The sequence below is a fragment of the Enoplosus armatus genome, chromosome 2, assembly GCF_043641665.1.
Source record: "Enoplosus armatus isolate fEnoArm2 chromosome 2, fEnoArm2.hap1, whole genome shotgun sequence".
Lineage (NCBI taxonomy): Eukaryota > Metazoa > Chordata > Actinopteri > Centrarchiformes > Enoplosidae > Enoplosus > Enoplosus armatus.
In genome coordinates this window covers 28,682,236-28,703,309 of record NC_092181.1, presented here as the reverse complement: position 1 = coordinate 28,703,309, position 21,074 = coordinate 28,682,236, and the positions used below count along the sequence as shown (strand labels likewise).

The window sequence follows — 21,074 nt, the reverse complement described above, 5'->3', positions numbered from 1 at the left end:
ACTTGCATCATTCTAATGTCTCCCAGTTTTATTTTTATATGCATTATGCTTTAACTTCCCACTTCTGCCACTGCCCCTGAAGGCATCTCCAGCCTCCTTGCCAGTTGCTGCGTAGACACTGCGCATGCGCCGTTTTCGCGGAAGAAGCCATGTTAAAGTTGTGTTGACAGTGCCTGTTTGGTGTCTGTTAGTCTGGGTCAGACCGGGTCAGTCTGGGTCAGAGTCGCCGGCTCGGTTCGGTCTGAACAGCCGGGAAGATGAGCAGCTGCCCGGACCTCTCCCGCAGGAACCCTCAGGAGGACTTCCAGCTGATCCAGCGGGTCGGCAGCGGGACGTACGGCGACGTCTACAAGGTACAGACAGCGACGTCACAGACTGTGTACTGACTGTGTTAGCTTAGCAGCAGGTTCGCTCAGAACCGGGTTAGACACGGGACTATGTGAGGTTTCATGTGTTTTACACGGCCATGTGCGTGTGTGTCAGTGTAACTCTGCTGATTGACAGAAAATCGTCAATTAGCGATTAATCAGTTGATTATTATGACATAGTTTTGAGATGACGTCAGACCGGGTGTTTAAACCCTGGATGTTAGTGACGTTAGACTCACAAACGAATCGTTCTTTTTGAACAAGTCTTACAGAGGATCGAGTTAACTCGAGTCAGGAGTGAATCAGAAATCCTGTTCCTGGAGAGTGCATGTTACCTTCAGACTCTGAGAGTCTGTCTGAGTTAACTTGTTCGTTCTGCACACACACTCTGAACCAAAGAACAAGTGAGAGCGTTGAGCTGCAAGTTGTTCTGACTGCCCCAGGTCACCAGATGGTCAATCTTCCACCTGTAGGCGGACTCCTCCCCACCAGAGATGAATCCAATGAGGGTGGTGTCATCCATCCACCAACTTCAAGAGCTTGAGGGACTGATGACTGGAGGTGCAGCTGTTGGTGTACAGAGAGTAGAGCAGCCTTGGGGGAATCCGGTGCTGATGGATCTGAAGTCAGAGATATGTTTCCCCAGCTTCATGTGCTTCCTGATGAGTCCAGGTGCTGAAGGATGAAGTGGATCAATAATGTTCAATAATTCCACTGATGGAAAGTGAGAGATCCGTCTGCTTGTGTTGTTTCTCTGATGTTCACGAGCTCATCTCTGGTGAAAGAGTTCCAAATGCCGTCACAGAAAACTGAATTTACTCTTTGTAGAGTTTTGAAGGTCCTGTCAGCTGATGAAGGTTGAGATCAGGTGATGAAGACTCTCAGCAGAGGAAACTCTAAACATCCTGACTGATCTCTGTCCTCAGTCAGCTGTCTGTGTGTGTGTGTCTCTCTCTCTCTCTCTCTCTCTCTCTCTCTATCTCTGTCTATCTCTGTCTGTCTCTCTGACTCTCTGTTGGTCAGGATAAGGTTTGTCGTGTATCCTTGGCATCCTGGTGACTGAGGCCTCATGGGAAATCTCAGGTGACTGTGTCTCTCGTCCTCACAGAGTCAAAACTCAACATGACGGCAGAAAAAAAATGAAAGTTTGTCCATTAAGTTGATCAATAATTCAGCAGCATCCCTGCTGGGCTCTGCTGCTTCCTGTAACACAACCCCCCCTCCTCCTCACCCCTCCTCCCCCTCTGGAACCTCTCTGGTCACCCTAGAGTCTCCCACCTTGACTTTGACATCTCTGATTGGTTGTCAGGATGCTGGTGTCTCTTTTCCGTTATTCACAACTGAGCTGCAACTATTGATTCTTTTCATCATCATTTAGTCGACTGCTCGATAAACTGATCAATATTCAGTCTATAAAACATCATAAAACCGTTCAAGATGATCAGTTCACTGATGGAGAACGGGGAAAAACAGACACAAAGCAGAACAATCGGAAATCAGTGAATGTAAAAAGACTTAAACCATGAATTGATTATTGAAATAGTTGCCAATAACTGTTCTGTCGATTGTCTTGCTGAATCTCTGGATTGTTTCAGCTTTAGGTCACAGCATCAACATCACATGACTGGAGGTTCATCAGGTATATAGATATTAATGGTCTCCAGAGGATGAATATTAATAATAATGATGTGATGATATAATTAATAGTAAGTGATAATATATATCTCCAGAAGGTGCTGATAAGAAACCATCCAGCTTATTATTACAATTTATATCATTAAATATTTAAGTGTTTAAGGAAACAGAAACATTCTCAGTTCACCAGGTTCAGGGGACCCTCAGATCTACCTGTGGTTAGCTCCTCAGATTACCCTGAGTTGCCTCTGAGTCCGTCTCTCACTGTCTCACTGCAGTGATGTCAACTGAGGCTGCATTCACTTTAGCTCTGCTGCAGCCCTCTCATTCACTTCAACAGACCCTAACCCTGATATTTAAATAGTGGCTGAGTCTCATTGAGTCACTCCTCTGCCTCTGGAAGTTTGGCCATCCCATCACTACCTTCAGACCACGGCAAATTCCTTGTAATGTATGTTACTTGGCAATAAACAGTTTCTGATTCTGATTCTGAGAAGAGCCTGTGGTTGCTCATCTTGCTCAGACGCTTCTCTGTTCTGGCTCCACAGTGGTGCACTGCACTCACCACTGAAATCAGGACAGCAGAGTCGCTACATGTCTTCTACCACAGAGTCGAAGCACATCCTCTACCGCAGAGTCGAAGCACATCCTCTACCACAGAGTCGCTGCACATCTTCTACTGACTTCATGTCCAGATTGAGAAGTCCAGACTGCACTGTAGCTCCTCTGGGGGTTCTGGAGCTGATCTGAGGCAGCAAACAGGAATCTTTGGGAATCTCGTGATTAGATTCAGATATTATCCACTGAATGATTAGAAAATGGCACTGGTTTTATATATTTGGTTCGTTGAACTGCTACTTGAAACACAACTGGTCACTGGTCTCCATGATTTCTCACTGATCTTGACTCTGCAGTAGAAGTCAGTAGAAGACGTGCAGTGACTCTGCAGTAGAAGACATGCAGTGACTCTGCTGTCCTGATTTCAGTGGGAACCACTGTGAGAAGCGTGTGATGGGATGGCCAAACTTCCAGAGGCAGAGGAGTGACTCAATGAGACTCAGACACTATTTAAATATCAGCCTTTATAAGAAGATTCACGTTAAACAAGACTGACTTACATATTACAGCTGGACATGTTAAACTGACAGAACACTGCCTCTACATTCACACTGCTATCTGCAGGTCTGAATGATTTCCGCTCAGTTTCTACAAAGTGAAGCATCAGTACGGCTTAGAAACAGAAGCCTTTAACACAGCGAGGAGATACTTTTAGTTTCATGATGTGTTGACAGAAGTCAAGTTTTATCCAACACAGATTGGATGTTTTCAGCTCTTCATTTTAAAGCAACAGCTTCACGTACGGCAGCATTTATTCATCAAGTCTGTTTCTGGTTTCATCTACAAACAACTTTTACACCTCAGACAGGAAACACTTTTACACATTCACATTGTTTTTAATTTCCAGAGTTTCCACTCAGATTCTTTATGAGTGAATTATAACTGTGAATACAAATAGAGGATGGAAATAGACTCAGTGTTGTTGTGCAGCAGCAGGTCATCCATGTTAATCAGAGCAGAGACAAGAAGCTGCAGACCTGCTGAGCTTCATCTCCAGCACACACACACATGAGTGTGTGATCAGTGTGTGTCGTCAGAGTGTGTCGTTGGAGTGTCATCAGTGTGTGTTGTCAGAGTGTCGTTGTCAGTGTGTGTCGTCGGAGTGTCATCAGTGTGTGTTGTCAGAGTGTCGTTGTCAGTGTGTGTCGTCGGAGTGTGTCATCGTAGTGTCATCAGTGTCATCAGAGTGTGTCGTCGTAGTGTCATCATCAGAGTGTGTCGTCGTAGTGTCATCATCAGTGTGTGTCGTCAGAGTGTGTCGTTGGAGTGTCATCAGTGTGTGTTGTCGGAGTGTCGTCAGAGTGTGTCGTCGGTGTGTATCGTCGGATTGTCGTCATCAGTGTGTGTCGTCAGTGTCATCAGAGTCATCAGTGTGTGTCGTCAGTGTGTGTTGTCGGAGTGTCGTCATCAGTGTGTGTCATCAGTGTGTGTCGTCAGAGTGTATTGACTCCATGGTTGCTGCTCAGAGGCTCCTGGGCAGTTGGTGTCTGACAGAGAGTGAGCTCATCAGTGAGTCAACACACACACACTCCACCCCTTCACTGATCAATACTTGGGTGGGCTGATTCCCACGATCCTCTGCTGTGTCCCACTCTGTGTCATTAGCATTGTTAGCATCAGACTGACCTGCCCCCCCTTCAGAAGTTATTGATTGTCGTTGTTAAGCTTCATCAGCTCATATCGACCGACCGACAGGACACTGCTGCTTCACCTTCCATAGGGTTGGCGGGGGGGGGGGGGGGGGGGGGGGGTAATTATCATGAGCTGTGTTTTAATTAACACTCAGTCAGAGTGCAGCAGTGTGTTCACTCTCAGAGGTGTGAATATAATCGGTGTGTTGAAGTGCTGAAGTGGCGCGATGATGGAGGTCAGGACGGAGGAGGAGGATCGATCGGTGGCAGCCTGTCCTCCATCAGGTCCTCAGATCCCGGCAGACACCATCACCTTCTGTCTCACTGCAAAGACATGAGGAGCCTCCAGCTCCTGTCTTTTAATGTCTGTTATCTCGTGATAACAAAAACCAAAACATTCCAGATAAATGTGAAACTGTAACAAAGTGCCAAAGATTTGAAAGTTATATGAAATAACATAATCCAGTGTGACCAATCATTGATCAAATCCAGTCTAATTTAATCTTAGTACATTACATTTATTTAGTTCAGAATCAGAAATACTTAATTAATTACACGCTATTTGACGCTTTTATCCAAAGCGACTTACAATAAGTGTATTTCAACCAAGTGGATACAACCCCAAAACTGCAAGAATCATGCCAAAACATCAACTGTGGAACCAGTTTTATGTTACTGAAACACTATGATGATAGTGATATTAATACTAATATCTGTTGGATTGATCGAATGTCAAAATGTAAAAATCTGAAGCCTCAGTGATCAGATTAGATTATATTAGATCCAATTTTGTTGTCATTGCAGTACAAGTACTGAGACAACGAAATTTAGTTTATCATCTAACCAGAAGTGCAAAAAGCGGTAAAGTGCAGCGTATGTATATATCTATAATGGTATATATAAATAACAGTGAATGCAACAGGGCGGAAGTCATTAAGGCTTGTTGCAGTGGAGTGTTTAAGCACCGGCATGATGGAGGTGGTTTTGAAGCCCATGGGGACGGCTGCTTGGGCCAGTAACAGGTTTGAGATGTCAGTCAGGCCACAGGCCCTGAGCACGCATCCAGGGATGCTATCAGGGCCAGCAGCCTTTTGTACATTAGGCTGCATTCAGATCAAATCCGGCATTGTGGTGAAAAAAATGCCAGTTCTCCCATTCTTCCCATTCTTGTATAATTTCCCCCCTGGGATCAATAAAGTATTTCTGATTCTGATTCATTTGAATGTGGGTAGTCAGTTTATGCTGCAGCGGTGGTGACTGTGGGGGGACGTCACACCGCCGCACAACCCTGGTTAATCGCCACAACGCCGGATTTGGTCTTAATGCAGCCTTAATCCTGTTCATTGCAGCACAGACATTGGTGGGGGGGTGTGAGGGGCTGGTGGTCAGCCTTGATGGCTGCCTCCTGGTTGTCCCTGTAAGAGTGGGCATAAAAGTTGTTTATCAGGGAAAGAGGCTTTGCTGAATCCGTATTGATAGTTATCTTATTGATCAGTTTTGACAAGAACTGAACTGTGTTGAACCAACACACACACCCTCTAACTGTGTATGAATCCTTAGGACGCATTAATTGATTGGTGCTGCTGCTTCAGTGTGTGTGAGAGAGAGTGTAAGAGTGTGCAGCAGCTAATGTTGCAGAACATTGAAACATGATGACAACAAAAAGTTGATTAATGATGATAAAGAAATGATCTCTTTCTGTCCGTCAGGCGAGGAGCATCAGCACTGGGGAACTGGCTGCCATCAAGATCATCAAACTGGAGCCTGGTAGGAATCAAACCAGCAACATCCCAGCATCATCATTCACCACTGCATCATATTCATTTCACGTTCTCTCACTGCATCTGTTTGTATTCATTTCACTGCATGATGTCATCATCAATCAAAATTCACTGCTTACTCAGCTGACATCATTTAGCACCACTGCACCACACTGCAGTGCAACCAGAGACAGTGAACTCAACACTGTATGATAAATATGTGACAGTTGTCACTTCAGCTTTCTGCTCAGAGTCTCTTGTGTTGTTGCAGTGACTTCCTGGTGACATGAGATACTTTCTGATTGGAGGTCACTTGTTAACAGATGATTGAGAGGTTTTCACATGTTTAACCTGTGCAGCTGAGAGTGAAGATCAGTGTGAAGTCTCTTAGTGATGCAGCTCTTCGTAATCTTCATCCTCTTCATTAATCAGTGCAGACAGACTGCAGCAGTCAGCAGGTGGTCCAGCTGCATCTCACTGTGCGTGTGTGTGATATATATACCGTGAATACTGATCAGGTGGTGCTGCAGGTTAACACACAATCTCACAGTGGATCCTGCTGTTTTACTGTTTTTATGAGGACACTGAAGTTTTTATTGACCAAAGAGCCCCCTACAGGCTGCAGCGTGCATTACAAACAACATCCTGATCATGTATGTCTTCTTACAGCCTGAATATGTAAATGGCTGCATTGGTAAAACGCTTTACAATTTGGTGTTCAGTGTCTTGCTCAAGGACACTTCCTTTTTGGTCCAAAAGGTAGCGCTAGAGGAAAGATTCATTAACATCAAAAGGGTTCATCCTCTGTACAGCATGACAATCTGCCGTGTACTTTTGGTTTTCCAGTGCTGTGTTTTAAGGTGGACTGGAGGTGAAGCTTGTTTTAAAGTGGACTGCTGGTCACTGACATTATTGATTGGTGTTGACTCAGCAGCCATCTCTGTCCTGCAGGAGGACATAAATAGAATTGAAGTCGATCAGTGCAGGAATAAAGAGTCACTCTGATCAAATTGAAATCAGTGCAGAGTTTAGAATCACAGTCGGATGGAGACAGGAAGTTGGCTTCTTAATGTTGCCGCTAGTGTACATTGACCATATTTGAGGATGAGTGACATTTCCATAATCACAGTCCCAGTTCTCCTCTCAGTTTGGACAGTGTTGGATGAGCTTGGTGTGGATGGATGAATTTTTCTTTTGCCTTTTGTCTGGATGGATATGAAAACATCAGTCACAGTAAAACTGTGATTTTCATTGTGAGTTTTTGTTGTTTTCTCAGAGAGGAAAAAGGATTACAAAAAAGTGTATTCTTCACTGATGGTGTTTCAGCAGCAGCGTGAGACCTCTCCTCCAACATCAGCTCACAGCAGAGCTTCTATTTAATGAGATGTTACATAAATCCTCCATATATTTATTATTCTGATCAGCTGGAGGAGGACGGTGGAGCCTCTAATGAGGCCTGAAGCCTCCGGCAGAAAAGACTCTTTGTTCTCTCTCTTCTCTCTTTGAGCATTTATCTCAGCTCTGACATGATGAACACATTCATCCGTGGACAAAATAACAGAAACACCTGCAACTCTGTCTGTATACTGAGCAGGTGATAATACTGTGAGTTTACCTGCTGAACGGGTGCTGAACATTCACATTCACTCCATCAGAACAAACACTGTGGGCTGGGAAGAAGGCCGTCCTGGTGGCTGCAGACCATGTGATTCAAACTGGTTTGAGTCTGTCCTGGAGCTTTGGTGCGTGTCGCTAGGGTTTCAACTGCCGATTATTTTCATTATTAATTGATATACCTATTATTTTCTTGATTCTTCGATTAGTTTTTCTATAAAATGTCTCTGGAATACTCTGGAAACCCAAGATGACATTTTAAGATGTTGTTTTGTACCACCAACAGTCCAAAAACCAAAGAGATTCGGTTTACTGAGAGAGATATATATATATATATAAAGAGAAGATTCTTACAAACAAGAAACTGGGGGACGCCCCAGTAGCTCACTGGGCAGAGCGTGTACCATTTAGGCTGAGTCCTTACCACAGCGGCCTGGGTTTGATTCCGGCCATGGCCCTTTGCTGCATGTCATCCCCTCTCTTTCTCCCATACTTCCTGTCACTCTCCATGCTATCTCTATCAAATAAAGAGAAAAAATGCCCCCAAAAATATTAAAAAAATACAAAAAACAAATTAGAAGTTGGAACTTGTGATCATCAAAACAGTTTTATTTTTCTGTTGATCGACTAATCAATGACTCGATTAATTGTTTCAGCTCTACATGTCACTCCCCATGTTTCCTGTCTATGCTGTGTTTATCTCATAATTGCAACACTGCAAACAAATAGCTAATAAAAAGGTCAAAGTTCACAGACTCTGACCAGAAAAACTACGTAGTCAAGTGGCATTGATGTCATATATGGCAGCTCAGGATTTCCTGTTACCAATGACATAATCCCTGAAATCACGACAGAATCCATGATGACGTAATCCATAAAATCACACCTCAGGATATTCTGCTACCAATGACGTAATCCATAAAGTCACACCTCAGGATATTCTGTTACCAACAATGTAATCCATGAAATCACACCTCAGGATGTTCTGTTACCAATGACATAATCTATGAACCAGAATTACCAGAATCAGAATCAGAATCAGAAACTGTTTATTGCCAAGTAACATACATTACAAGGAATTTGCTGTGGTCTGAAGGCGCTATTGTTTTGATAACAAATAAGTAGAATATAAAAGCTAAAATAAGAATAAGAATAAAAATAAGATAAGATAAATAACAACAGTGCAGTGACCAGAATAAAGTAAAGTAAAGTGTCCAGATAAAGTGTCCAGTAGGGGGTGGGTGCGTTAATGTAACGCAGTGGGGACAGGGGTGATGTACGTTAATATAACGTATAGCTTGTATAGCTTGTGGTAGTGTTCGGGGGGGTGTCAGTGAGAGTTTGTCAGGTTGACTGCAGAGGGGAAGAAACTGTTTTTGTGGCGGGAGGTTTTGGTCCTGATGGACCGCAGCCTCCTGCCAGAGGGGAGGGGGTCGAACAGATGGTGTCCGGGGTGGGAGGGGTTGGCAGCGATCTTCCCTGCTCTCCTCAGGGTCCTGGAGGAGTACAGGTCCTGAAGAGATGGGAGGTTGCAGCCAATCACCCTCTCTGCAGAGCGGATGATACGCTGCAGTCTGCGTCTGTCCTTGGTGGAGACAGCAGCGTACCAGACGGTGATGGAGGAGGTCAGGATGGACTCTATGATGGCAGTGTAGAAGTGAACCAGCATTGTTTGTGGCAGGTTAAACTTCCTCAGCTGCCTCAGGAAGTACATCCTCTGTTGGGCTTTCTTGATGATGGAGCTGATGTTCAGCTCCCACCGGAGGTCCTGGCTGATGATGGAGCCCAGGAAACGGAAGGACTCCACAGTGTCCACTGGAGAGTCACACAGGGTGATGGGGGCGGGTGGGGCTGCGCTCTTCCTGAAGTCTACAACCATCTCCACTGTCTTTGAAGCGTTAAGCTCCGGGTTGTTGCTGTTGCTCCAGGTCACCAGATGGTCAATCTCCCACCTGTAGGCAGACTCGTCCTCTCCAGAGATGAGTCCGATGAGGGTGGTGTCATCCGCGAACTTCAGGAGCTTGACGGACTGGTGACTGGAGGTGCAGCTGTTGGTGTACAGTACTGTTGGTAAGAGTAGGGGAGAAAGAACACAGCCTTGAGGGGAGCCAGTGCTGATCGTCCGCGAGTCTGAGACGTGTTTCCCCAGCTTCAAGTGCTACTTCCTGTCAGACAGGAAATCTGTGATCCACCTGCTATGGGGTCAGGCACGTTCAGCTGAGAGAGCTTGTCCTGAAGAAGAGCCAGGACGATCGTGTTGAAGGCAGAGATGAAGTCCACAGACAGGATCCTGGCATAGGATCCTGCGGAGTCCAGGTGCTGGAGGATGAAGTGTAGAGCCAGGTTGACGGCGTCGTCTACAGACCTGTCGGCTCTGTAGGCGAACTGCAGGGGGTCCAGCAGAGAGTCTGTGATGGATTTGAGGTGGGACAGGACCAGGCGTTCAAATGATTTCATGACCACAGAGGTCAGGGCGACGGGTCTGTAGTCATTTAATCCTGTGGGCCCTGGTTTTTTTGGGGACGGGGATGATGGTGGAGGCCTTGAAGCAGGCTGGCACGTGGCATGTCTCCAGTGAGGTGTTGAAGATGTCCGTGAACACCGGAGACAGCTGAGCGGCGCAGCGCTTCAGGCAGGATGGGGAGATGGAGTCTGGTCCAACCCTACCAACAATGTAATCCATGAAATCACACTTCAGGGTGTTCTGTTACCAATGACAGAATCTATGAAATCACACCTCAGGTTGTTCTGTTATCAACAATGTAATCCATGAAATCACACCTCAGGATGTTCTGTTACCAATGACATAATCCATGAAATCACACTTCAGGATGTTCTGTTACCAATGACAGAATCCATGAAATCACGACAGAATCCATGAAATCACGACATAATCCATGAAATTACACCTCAGGATGTTCTGTTGCCAATGACGTAATCCATGAAATAAAAGGAATGTAAATGTATAAATGTGTACTTATACTGTTACTACTATTACTACTACTACTTCTATTACTTCTACTGGTACTACTTTTGTTGCTACTGCTACAACTACTGCTACTACTTCTATTACTACTACTTTTGCTACTTCTGCTAGTACTACTTCTTTTACTTCTTCTGCTACTACTGCTACTGTTACTGCTACTGCTACTATTACCGATACTACTACAACTGCTGCTATTGCTATTGCTGCTACTGCTACTACTACTGCTACTACTGATACTATTACTGCTACTACTTCAATTACTGCTACTGCTACTAGTACTACTGCTGAAACGTTCTGGTATTACCAGTGACAACCAGGAACAGACTGGATGGTGACCGGAAAGAAAGTGACAAACCCAAGCAATCTAAAGAACCCACAAAGAGAAAATACCCCCAGTGGTGCCCGAGATGGGGTGGGTGAGCACCCCAACCGGACGGACCCAAGGTTAACGACACAGGACAGTGGACTAACAACATCGAGAGTGCACTGCATCTGTTGCAAGACCTGCAAGAACATGAGGGACTTGAGGATCCACCAGGCTAGGATGAGATGCTTGCCAGCAGAAGTGACGACACAGCACACAGAAGCAACTTCTGGTGAGACTCAAGAGGAGCCAACCCACTGTGCCCAGAGCCTTCAAGTGTCGCCCACACCCACTGCCAGCACTCCACTGGCTGATCCATTGGCTGGCATTGCACAGAGCCTCCAAGCACCATCCACAACAACTACCTGCGCTCCACTGGCCCAACCGAGGATCCAGTGGCCCCAATCCACAAAGAAAGCTAAGTGGCAGCAGTTTGATGAGGATGTAGACTGGATCTTGGAAGGGACTGCCAAGGGGGATGTGGACTGCCGGCTGAGAACTATGACCATAATCATAGTGAACATCACAGCTGAGTGATTTGGGACAGAGGTAGCCAAGCCCGCACCATTGGCCTATGCTTCAAATCACCAAGCAATGGAAATGCAGAGGCTCAGGGAAGAACTGAAGTCACTCAAGAGGCAGTACAATACGGCAGCAGAAGTTGAGAAGGCTGGCCTAGCAGATCTTCGGGCAATCCTCAGGAAGGAGTTCCTGACCCTGCGGAGAGCAGAGGGCCACAGAAGGAGGCGGAGAGAGACAGAGCAAGAAAGAGAGCGCAATTACTGGCCGACCCTTTCAAGTTGACTAAGCAGCTCCTTGGCCAGAAGAGGACCAGCCACTTGACCTGCTCCAGAGGCACCATCAACGACCACTTCAGGTGCACCTACAGCGACACCAGGAGAGACCAACCACTGGGTCAATGCAATACGCTAACACCACCAAAGCCAACGGCAGATTTCCGGACCTGGCAGTACTGTGGCTAGACCTTACCAACGCCTATGGCTCAACACCCCACAAGCTGGTCGAGGCTGCACTGGAGAGACACCACGTGCTTACATCTGACTGGCACCAGCTGGAAGTGGGGATAATCACCGGGTGCACCATCTCAGTGACCCTCTTGCGCTTGCAATGAACATGCTGGTCAAGTCAGCAGAGACAGAGTGCACATGTCATGGGCACACATGAGTTTCAAACCTGCAAAGTCCCAGTCCCTGGTTCTGAAGAGAGGGAGGGTCACTGACATGTTTTGCTTCAGGGTGGGAGAAGACCAGATCCCATCCATCACAGAGAAACTAGTGAAAAGCGATCATGTTTGTTAAAGAGGGAGAACAGCCAAAGAAAAGACCCAAGAACTGTTCTGTTGGTTTGCTTTCCACAGTACGAGACTGGGTGATGACAGTTGACCTGGAGAGGCAGCTTAGAGCTCCACCCACCCATCACCTAGTCCTTGTTGAGACCAGATATCATCTTAGTCTCTGAGGCCACAAGACAGCTCATCCTGCTGGAGCTAACTGTGCCCTGGGAGGAGAGGATGGAGGAGGTGCAAGAGATGAAGAGGGAGAAGTACCAGGAGCTGGTGGAGGACTGTCACAGGAACGGGTGGAGGACCAGGTGGATGCCAGTCAGGGGTTTGCAAGTCATTCCCTGTCATAACCTGGCTCAAAGGCCATGACAAATTCGGAAACGAACACAGATGACAATGAAATAAACTTACATTTATTTAACACAAATGACAACTAAAGGAATAACTACAAATGTGAAGTGTGTAAGTCAGTAGCATCAGTGGTGTAGGTGTGGATGTGTGAGCATGATGAGGTGTGTAGTGTTGTAGAGTGAAAATAGAACAAAAGCCTAACTAAGGTGAAACATGCAGATGCCAGTGGATGTGGGTTGGGTCTGAGAGAGAGAGAGAGAGAGAGAGAACGGCAACTGGACGGGGCCTACATAGCACTTGGCCCAGGTGCTCCAGATCAGGCTAACTGCTGCGCTCCCCTGCTACTTTTTACCATGTCAATACCATTAGATATTGACAGGTTAAGCTGGGGCCGTCACATTACCTCAGCAAGGCCTATGGAACACTGGCATTACGGGACCAAGCAAGAGAATAGCCATGGTCAACAACGTGGTGGCGGCAGAGAAAGTATGGCTCTAACTGAAAAAGGGTGATCAGTAGGGTCGGTAGCATGCCACTTGGACACAGGCCGAGGCCTGATCAACCTCAGTCGGGTTGCCTGGACAAGGGTGTCTGTTGCAAGACACAGTAAGGCAACCACCTTATCGGCCCTCCAAAGCCGATTGAGTAACCTCGGGCAGCTCTTATAGACCTTGTAGGTCACTCCACTTGGGCCTGGTGCGGAGCTAGATCTCGCCCTCCTCACCACTTCCTCCACATCACTCAGGCAGGGCTCCTTCAGATTGAAGTCTGCTGTTGGCTCTGGTGGTGTTATCAGCGCATTGCATTGACCCAGTGGTTGGTCTCTCCTGGTGTCGATGTAGGTGCACCTGAGGTGGTGGTTGATGGTGCCTCTGGAGCAGGTCAAGTGACCGGTCCTCTTCTGGCCAAGGAGCTGCTTAGTCAACTTGAAGGGGTTGGCCAGGAATTGCGCTGTCTTTCTTGCTCTCTCTCTGCCTCCTTCTGTCGCTCTCTGCTCTAACACCTAATGACTCCAGGATACAACACTGGTGATGTGTCCAAGTATGTGCAGCAGATGTATGTAAAACTACTATTTCTATTACTTCTACTGCTGCTACTACAACTGGTGCCACTGCTACTGCTACTACTGCTGCTACTACTACTTCTATTACTGCTACTATTACTACTGTTGCTACTTCTATTGCTACTGCAGCTACTACTACAGCTACAACTATTGCTACTGCGGTTTGACTCCCAACTGTTCTGCAGTGCAATGCATCTTCAAGATTTTTCAAGGAATTAATTCCTGCAAATGTATTTTCAGCTGTCATCATTCATACTGCATTTCCTCTATGAAATTTATTTTGTAGTTTATTATTCCATCATTGTTTAGGGTCTATCTACTTCTGAACTGTTTGTCCCACAAACTTCTGTGTGTTTGTTGTGGTGTTCCTGCTGTTTCTAGCAGCTGTGGAATCATGTTGATGAGACATTCTGAATCTCAGGAATGTCAAGTTCATATTCAAGCTTTTTTAGTTCCCATAATGCTTTGGGAGATGTAAACAGGATGTATAATGTCTTTGCAGTCATTGACACTGTTGCACGGGAGGTAGAACAGGGTAGAGCAGGTTGGGGGTTGAGAAGGATGAAGGACTCAAATTGAAAACCTCTGCTCCATAGCAGCTGCCACTGAGGCTCATGTTGTGTTCAGTTCAGTCAAGACGTCAGTTTTAGTAAAGTGAACTATTTTGTTTTCTGTGTGTGTGTGTGTCTTTCTGTAGGTGAGGACTTTGTGGTGGTGCAGCAGGAGATCCTGATGATGAAGGACTGTAAACACTCCAACATTGTGGCGTACTACGGCAGCTACCTCCGGTAACTGTTGCTATGACAACAACATCAGAGCCACAGTGGGTGGTGGTGGAGGGGTTGTTTAACCAGTAAAGACCCCTTTACACTGTTTGATTTTGGGCTCTCTGACACGAAAGTTGACTGTTGTGAGAGAAATGTTCATCAATCCAAACGGACGGACGATTTAAAGCTATGGAGACTAAAAATGGGCTGCATGCTACGACCCACAACAACAATCAAACCAACGAGAATACATCACCATTGTTGTTGTCACACAGTTTCAATGAGCATTTAGATCAATTAAACTCTGTGTGTGTGTGTGTGTGTGTGTGTGTGTGTGTGTGTGTGTGTGCAGCAGGGAGAAGTTGTGGATCTGTATGGAGTTCTGTGGAGGAGGATCACTGCAGGACATCTACCACAGTGAGACACACAGACACACACACACACACACACACACACACACACACACACACACACAGTCAGAAGCCCCTTTCAGTCCTGCACTTCGTTATGTAAATATTCTGGTAATTTTCCAATTTTCCAAAACAATTTTCTTGTTGGTGCCATGTCTGAACACCTGAGTTATTTTTCTATTAACTGTTTAAACATCTCTGTATTAAATTAATAATTTCATCATCGTCTCGTTTGCACAAAGAAAGTAAAAAAAAAAATTCGGAATTTCGCTGGTGATGGGGAGGTGATTGGATGTAGGCTGCCACTCCATCAACAAACAACGGACTGGTGACTGGAGGTGCAGCTGTTGGTGTACAGGGAGAAGAGTAGAGGAGAAAGAACACAGCCTTGAGGGGAGCCGGTGCTGATCGTCCGCGAGTCTGAGATGTGTTTTCCCAGCTTCACATTCTGCTTCCTGTCAGACAGGAAATCTGTGATCCACCTGCAGGTGGGGTCAGGCACGTTCAGCTGGGAGAGCTTGTCCTGAAGAAGAGCCGGGACGATCGTGTTGAAGGCAGAGCTGAAGTCCACAAACAGGATCCTGGCATAGGATCCTGCGGAGTCCAGGTGCTGGAGGATGAAGTGTAGGGCTGTTGGTGATCTGCCTGAGCCCCCTCCACACAGAAGCAGAGTCATTGGAGGAGAACTGATTTTGTAGTCTCTCCGAGTACAGTCGTTTAGCTTCCCTCACCGCCTTGCTAAACTTGTACTTAGCTTCCTTAAACTCTGCTCTGTTGCCACTCTTAAACGCCTCTTCCTTTTCCAACCTCAACTGTTGCAGTCTTGCTGTGAACCAGGGTTTGTCGCTGTTATAACTCACCCTGGTGCAAGATGGTACACAGCAGTCCTCACAGAAACTGATATGACGTCACAGCCTGTGTACTCATCCAGACTGTTGGTAGCAGTCCTGAAAACATCCCAGTCAGTGCAGTTCAAACACGCCTTCAGGTCCTCTGCATCTTTATTGGTCCACTTCTTCGATGTTCTCGCAACAGGCTTAGAAAGTTTTAATTTCTGCCTGTATGCAGGAATCAGGTGGACCATGTGGTGGTCAGAGTGTCCCAGTGCGGGTGACGGCGTGAAAATCATTACTGACTGTGGTGTAACAGTGATCCAGAGTGTTCCCCTCCCTGGTGGGGCATTTAATAAACAGTTATTTATGTATTTGGGGAGTTCATGACTGAGGTTACCTTTGTTAAAGTCACCGAGGACAATAACTAAGGAGTCCGGGTCGGTCCGCTCCGTTTCCAGTATCTGGTCGGCGAGTGCGCGCTGTGCGTCCTGCACGTTGGCCTCCAGTGGAATGTAAACACCAACCAGAATGAATGAAGCGAACTCACGGGGGGGAGTAGTAGGGTTTGCAGTTAATGAAAAAGGTTTCCAGGGAAGGAGAGCAATGCCGTCGGATCACTGTCACGGTGTGCGTCGCAGTCCGCTCGGAGTAGCTGGAATCCGTCCAGCTGCAGCTCCGCGTCGGGAGTTCTTTCACCCAGCCATGTCTACGTGAAGCACAAAACAGCAGATGAATAAAAGTCCTTGTTTCTCCTCATCAGTAGCTGGAGTTCGTCTATCTTATTTCCCAGTGAGCGCACGTTAGAGAGAAATATTCCGGGTAGCGGTGTGCTTTGTCCTCGCCGGCAAAGACGCACGAGCGCACCGGCACATTTCCCTCTACGTCAACGTAGAGCTGCAAAGGTGAGAGCACCTTTGACCAGAATGTCCCACAAAACAGCTGAGGGTGCAAGAATTTCGGGAAACAAATCCACTGGAGTTGTTCCCCTGATGTTTATGAGCTCTTCTCTGGTGAAGGAGCTCCGTAAACCAAAACAAAAAACGCTATTTACAACCAAAACAAGGCAAAACAATGCGCTCCAACAGCCAGCGCCGTTAGCTCATCCATCTTGTTTGCCAGTGATCTGACATTGCCCATGATGACAGAGGGGAGACACGGCTTATATCTCCTTTTCTCCATAATCCTCTGTTGTCTCGGCCCATCTCTCTTCCCTCGTCGCTTCGTTCCCCCTCTGCATCCTCTGCGTGTTTTCCTCCAGATTTCAGCTGGGATAGCCGATGGTCTGGTCTCCAAGCCGGCCGGCTTCAGAGCGATCAGCTGATCTCTGGAGTAAACAAAGCGGCCCAGAAGTTGCTGTGTGACTGTCCGATGTTTCAATGAAAGTAATTCCAGAGTGAAAAAAAGTACCAGAACTCTCTCCACCAGCATGTTTGAAGAGGGCACAACTTCAAAAATCAGTATCTTAAAAAGTACTGAGTTAAATAAAAGGAATAAAGGAGAAAAGTAAGAAGAAAACAAACAGGAGCGACTGTAACAGGCTGCATGCACGGTTGGCGCATGCGCACTGATGCTTGAAATTGGGATGGAAAGAAACAACAAAAGAGAAGAAGAAGAAGAATTTTAACCCCTGATCTGGGCCCCATGAACTCAAACAGATGGACACAAACAAAAAGAAGCTTCTTGTGATTGCTGTTTTGCAGCATAGACTGCAAGCTAGACGCAGACGTTAAAAGGTGCACAACTTTCTTCTTCTCATGGGCGTCTTCCGGTCTGATTGGCAGTCTACGTGATTGGCCACTGCAGCGTGATGATGTTGGGTTGCATTTCTCCAAAAGTTGAATCTGTCTCAACTTTTCGCCAGCTGCGTTTTTTTTTCTCAGAACCCCCTGTGGTCCTAACCACCACCGCCTAAACGCACTACCCACATTGGGGCGGCATGGTGGCGCAGTGGTTAGCACTGTCACACGGGTTCGATCCCCGGCATCCCCTGGGGGGGAGGACTGGACAGATTTGGTCTGAATGCCGCCTTACTCTGAGATAGGTGAATTTCATGGGTATGGCTCAAATGACATTAGCTTTTGTTCATCAACTGGGAAGAGCAGGCTTTTAGCTAAGTTTATCTTATAACCAGATATTTCCCCAAATTCTGACAAACTCTCACTGACCCCCCCCCCCCCCAGAACACAAACACAAGCTATACGTTATATTAACGTACATCACCCCTGTCCCCACTGCGTTACATTAACGCACCCACCCCCTACTGGACACTTTACTTTATTCTGGTCACTGCACTGTTGTTATTTATCTTATCTCATTTTTATTTTTATTCTTATTTTAGCTTTTATATTCTACTTATTTGTTATCAAAACAATAGCACCTTCAGACCACAGCAAATTCCTTGTAATGTATGTTACTTGGCAATAAACAGTTTCTGATTCTGATTCTGATTCTAATGCTCACTACAGTTGGAATCGAGACATCTGGATTGGACAAATACAATAAAAGGTCATCTGCATAAGGTGCCAATCTGTGTGCCTGCTCCCCTCTTGTAATGCCGTATACATTCGTCACTTCTTATCGTGGCTGCTAAGGCCTCGATGGCAATAATCAATAATCGATGGCTAACCCTATCCCTAACCCTTAGCTGGCCTCCTCTGTTACTTGTTCAACAAATTGTAGCTGGGGAATATGACATGTCCTGAAAAAACATTTCAGTCAGAAGATTGTTTTTGCCAACTTCCCTGATTGTTTTTTTGCAGTCTAAACCAATCGAAGGCACTTTTATAAACTTAATTTTTATTGATTATTGGGATGAATTTTGCTCTTTTTACTCACATTTGCACCAGTTAATCTTTTAATTTGATCCTGTACTGTGACGCACTTTATAAAATCTGTTAATATGAGCTCTATAAATTCATAATGATAATATTTCTGCTGTTAAATGATGATTGAGATATTACAGCTGATGATGTTTACAGGTACATGTAATGAATAAATGATGCTGTAGATATCCACAGTCAGTGAAACTGCTTTTCTCATCGTCAGGTGTAATGAGTGTTGGAGTCAGAATGTTTCTATGTTTCTGTCAAACTGTGGGAGGTGAAATGAGGCTTGTGTGTCAACAATGAGGTTTATGGGCGCCGGGCAGAGTGCATACCACATAGGCTGAGTCCTTACCGCAGCAGCTCTAACCCTTTCTTAGGGTTATGAGGTTTATAAAACAGAAGCGGGTGAATACACACTTTTAGTTGTGAATCTACAGAGTTTTATATATCTGATGCCTGATGTTTTCCTAAATGTCCCATCGTCTCTGAACAAAGCTGCAATGAACGTTTACCAGCAGTCAGCTGTCTGAATGACACAAAGCTGTAATGTTTCATGTCTGAAAAGGGTCAAAGAGCCAATCACAAAGCATGTTTCCAACATGTTAACTCACAGGACACTCCATGTTTTCTCTGTTGGTGTCTGACCAAATGTGAACATGGTGGACTGAAGAATGAAACCCTCTGAGAGACTTTGTGTTAGTTTGTCCAAATAACAAACTGTTTTCCTTCACAATTGAACATCCTGCTGCTTTGAAAGCAACAAACATCTGATCTCCGTTCAGTAATGAGGCAGCCATCTTTAAATCTTTAACTCTGCGTGCCTCAGCTGTCCTTGTCACCATGACGACGCCCACACTGCCTTCATCTGTCCACTCATTAAGGCCCAGGCTCGTTAGGCGGCGGCGGTGGGAGCCGGGGGTGTCATCAGCGAGCTTTAATGAGTGGTGAAACGCCGGCCGCTCTGCCTCATTAAACCTCAGTGGCGATGCCGAGGGTGACTGGGGGCACCACCCACCACCACACCACCCCCCCCTGCTGGTCTGATATAAATCTCTGTCCTGCCCCCCCACTGCGATCGCAGCCAGACTCCCTGCAGGCAGATAACGATTGAAACTTCTGTAAACGTCTGAAACAACAGTTTGACTCTGAATGTCTCACAGTTCACAGTTTGTTCTTACAGTCAGTGTTGAAGCCACGCCTCCTCCCCGCAGGTAACCTGACGGTGTGTAATGAATGATAGTGGAAGAAATCTGTTATATCTGGTATAACATACACCAATCAGTGTAATCTTTATCATCACAATTCAATCCTCATCTTCAGAACATCATTTTTTATTCAGCTATGTGTTTCTTCTGTTGTTTGAATGTCAGAGCTGAAATTTACCCTCAGAGTTCAGACTCTCAGATAAAATGGAGGACAGTAAATATAGTGAGGCAAACACTATCCCTGCTCCCCTGCTGAGCCAAGTGTTTCCCAGCATGCACTGGGTGAGAGGCGGGGTCCGACAGCTGGTATGGTTGTACATCTGAACCTCTCTGTCTTTCAGTAACTGGTCCACTGACTGAGTCCCAGATTGCTTACGTCCTGCGAGAAACATTGCAGGTAATGTCCAATCAGATTCTTCGACTCTCTATTGATTAAATGTTGATATTTTTGTACTGTAACACGTTGTTATCTGTATGTGCAGGGACTCTTCTACCTGCACAGCAAAGGAAAGATGCACAGAGACATTAAGGTGAGCTGCAGTGTTAATCATTTACAGTTCTCTGTCACATCACCTGCAGAGGTCAGTCAGGTGCATTAAATGTGCGTTTGTTTTGTTGACCATGAGTCACAAGCTAACAGTTTGTGTTGCATCTGCAGGGAGCCAACATCCTGCTGACTGATAACGGATACGTCAAACTGGGTGAGTCTCACTCACCTGTCAGGTCTGTGATGTCATGATATAATAAAATAGAGGGGTGGGGCTTATGAATGATGAGCTGATGAATGAAACCTGCAGACTGTGATGGTGACCAGAGTGATGTGATGAAGAGTCATCGTTACTTAGTGTCATCAGTGTGAACCTGCTGCATATGTCCTCCATCACACTGTGGTGAAACAAACCTTTACACACAAACAGGTTTGATCCATGAGGATTAATGATATTAATAATAGAACATCAGAAAGAAGATAGAAACACAACTCCCTTTATTATTATTATTATTATTATTATTATTATATTAACCCTGTTTGATCAGAGGGCAAAGTTCTTATTTAATTTTTTTTTTATTACACATTGTTTTAAAACCTAAATAATTCAAATAATTCATACTTAATGCCTCATTAATAATAAAGCAGAGCGAGTCACTTTCCCACCAATCAGCATGTGTCTTGTGCCTGTTGTTGGTTCATATACTTAATATTTCCACTGTACAGTGATGTTTGATAAGAAGGAGGATCACCGTGCCCATCACCGAGTTCACATGTTGCCTGTATATCACCATCCTTTCAGCCATGTTTTTTATTGGTCCACAATAGAACGAATGATTTGTGTCATTGTTACA

At 45.7% G+C, this 21,074-nt stretch overlaps 1 protein-coding gene across 1 annotated transcript in view; it reads left to right on the top strand.

Moving 5' to 3' along the window:
• The first annotated feature begins 257 nt into the window (after nt 1–257).
• LOC139300885 (mitogen-activated protein kinase kinase kinase kinase 3-like) overlaps nt 258–21,074 on the top strand; it is a 50,549-nt gene continuing 29,732 nt past the window's right edge. The window contains exons 1-7 of the mRNA XM_070924077.1: nt 258–353; nt 5,962–6,019; nt 14,391–14,481; nt 14,813–14,877; nt 20,075–20,130; nt 20,216–20,263; nt 20,392–20,434. Of these exons, the coding sequence (XP_070780178.1) occupies nt 258–353; nt 5,962–6,019; nt 14,391–14,481; nt 14,813–14,877; nt 20,075–20,130; nt 20,216–20,263; nt 20,392–20,434 (457 nt within the window). The remainder of the gene's footprint in view (nt 354–5,961; nt 6,020–14,390; nt 14,482–14,812; nt 14,878–20,074; nt 20,131–20,215; nt 20,264–20,391; nt 20,435–21,074) is intronic.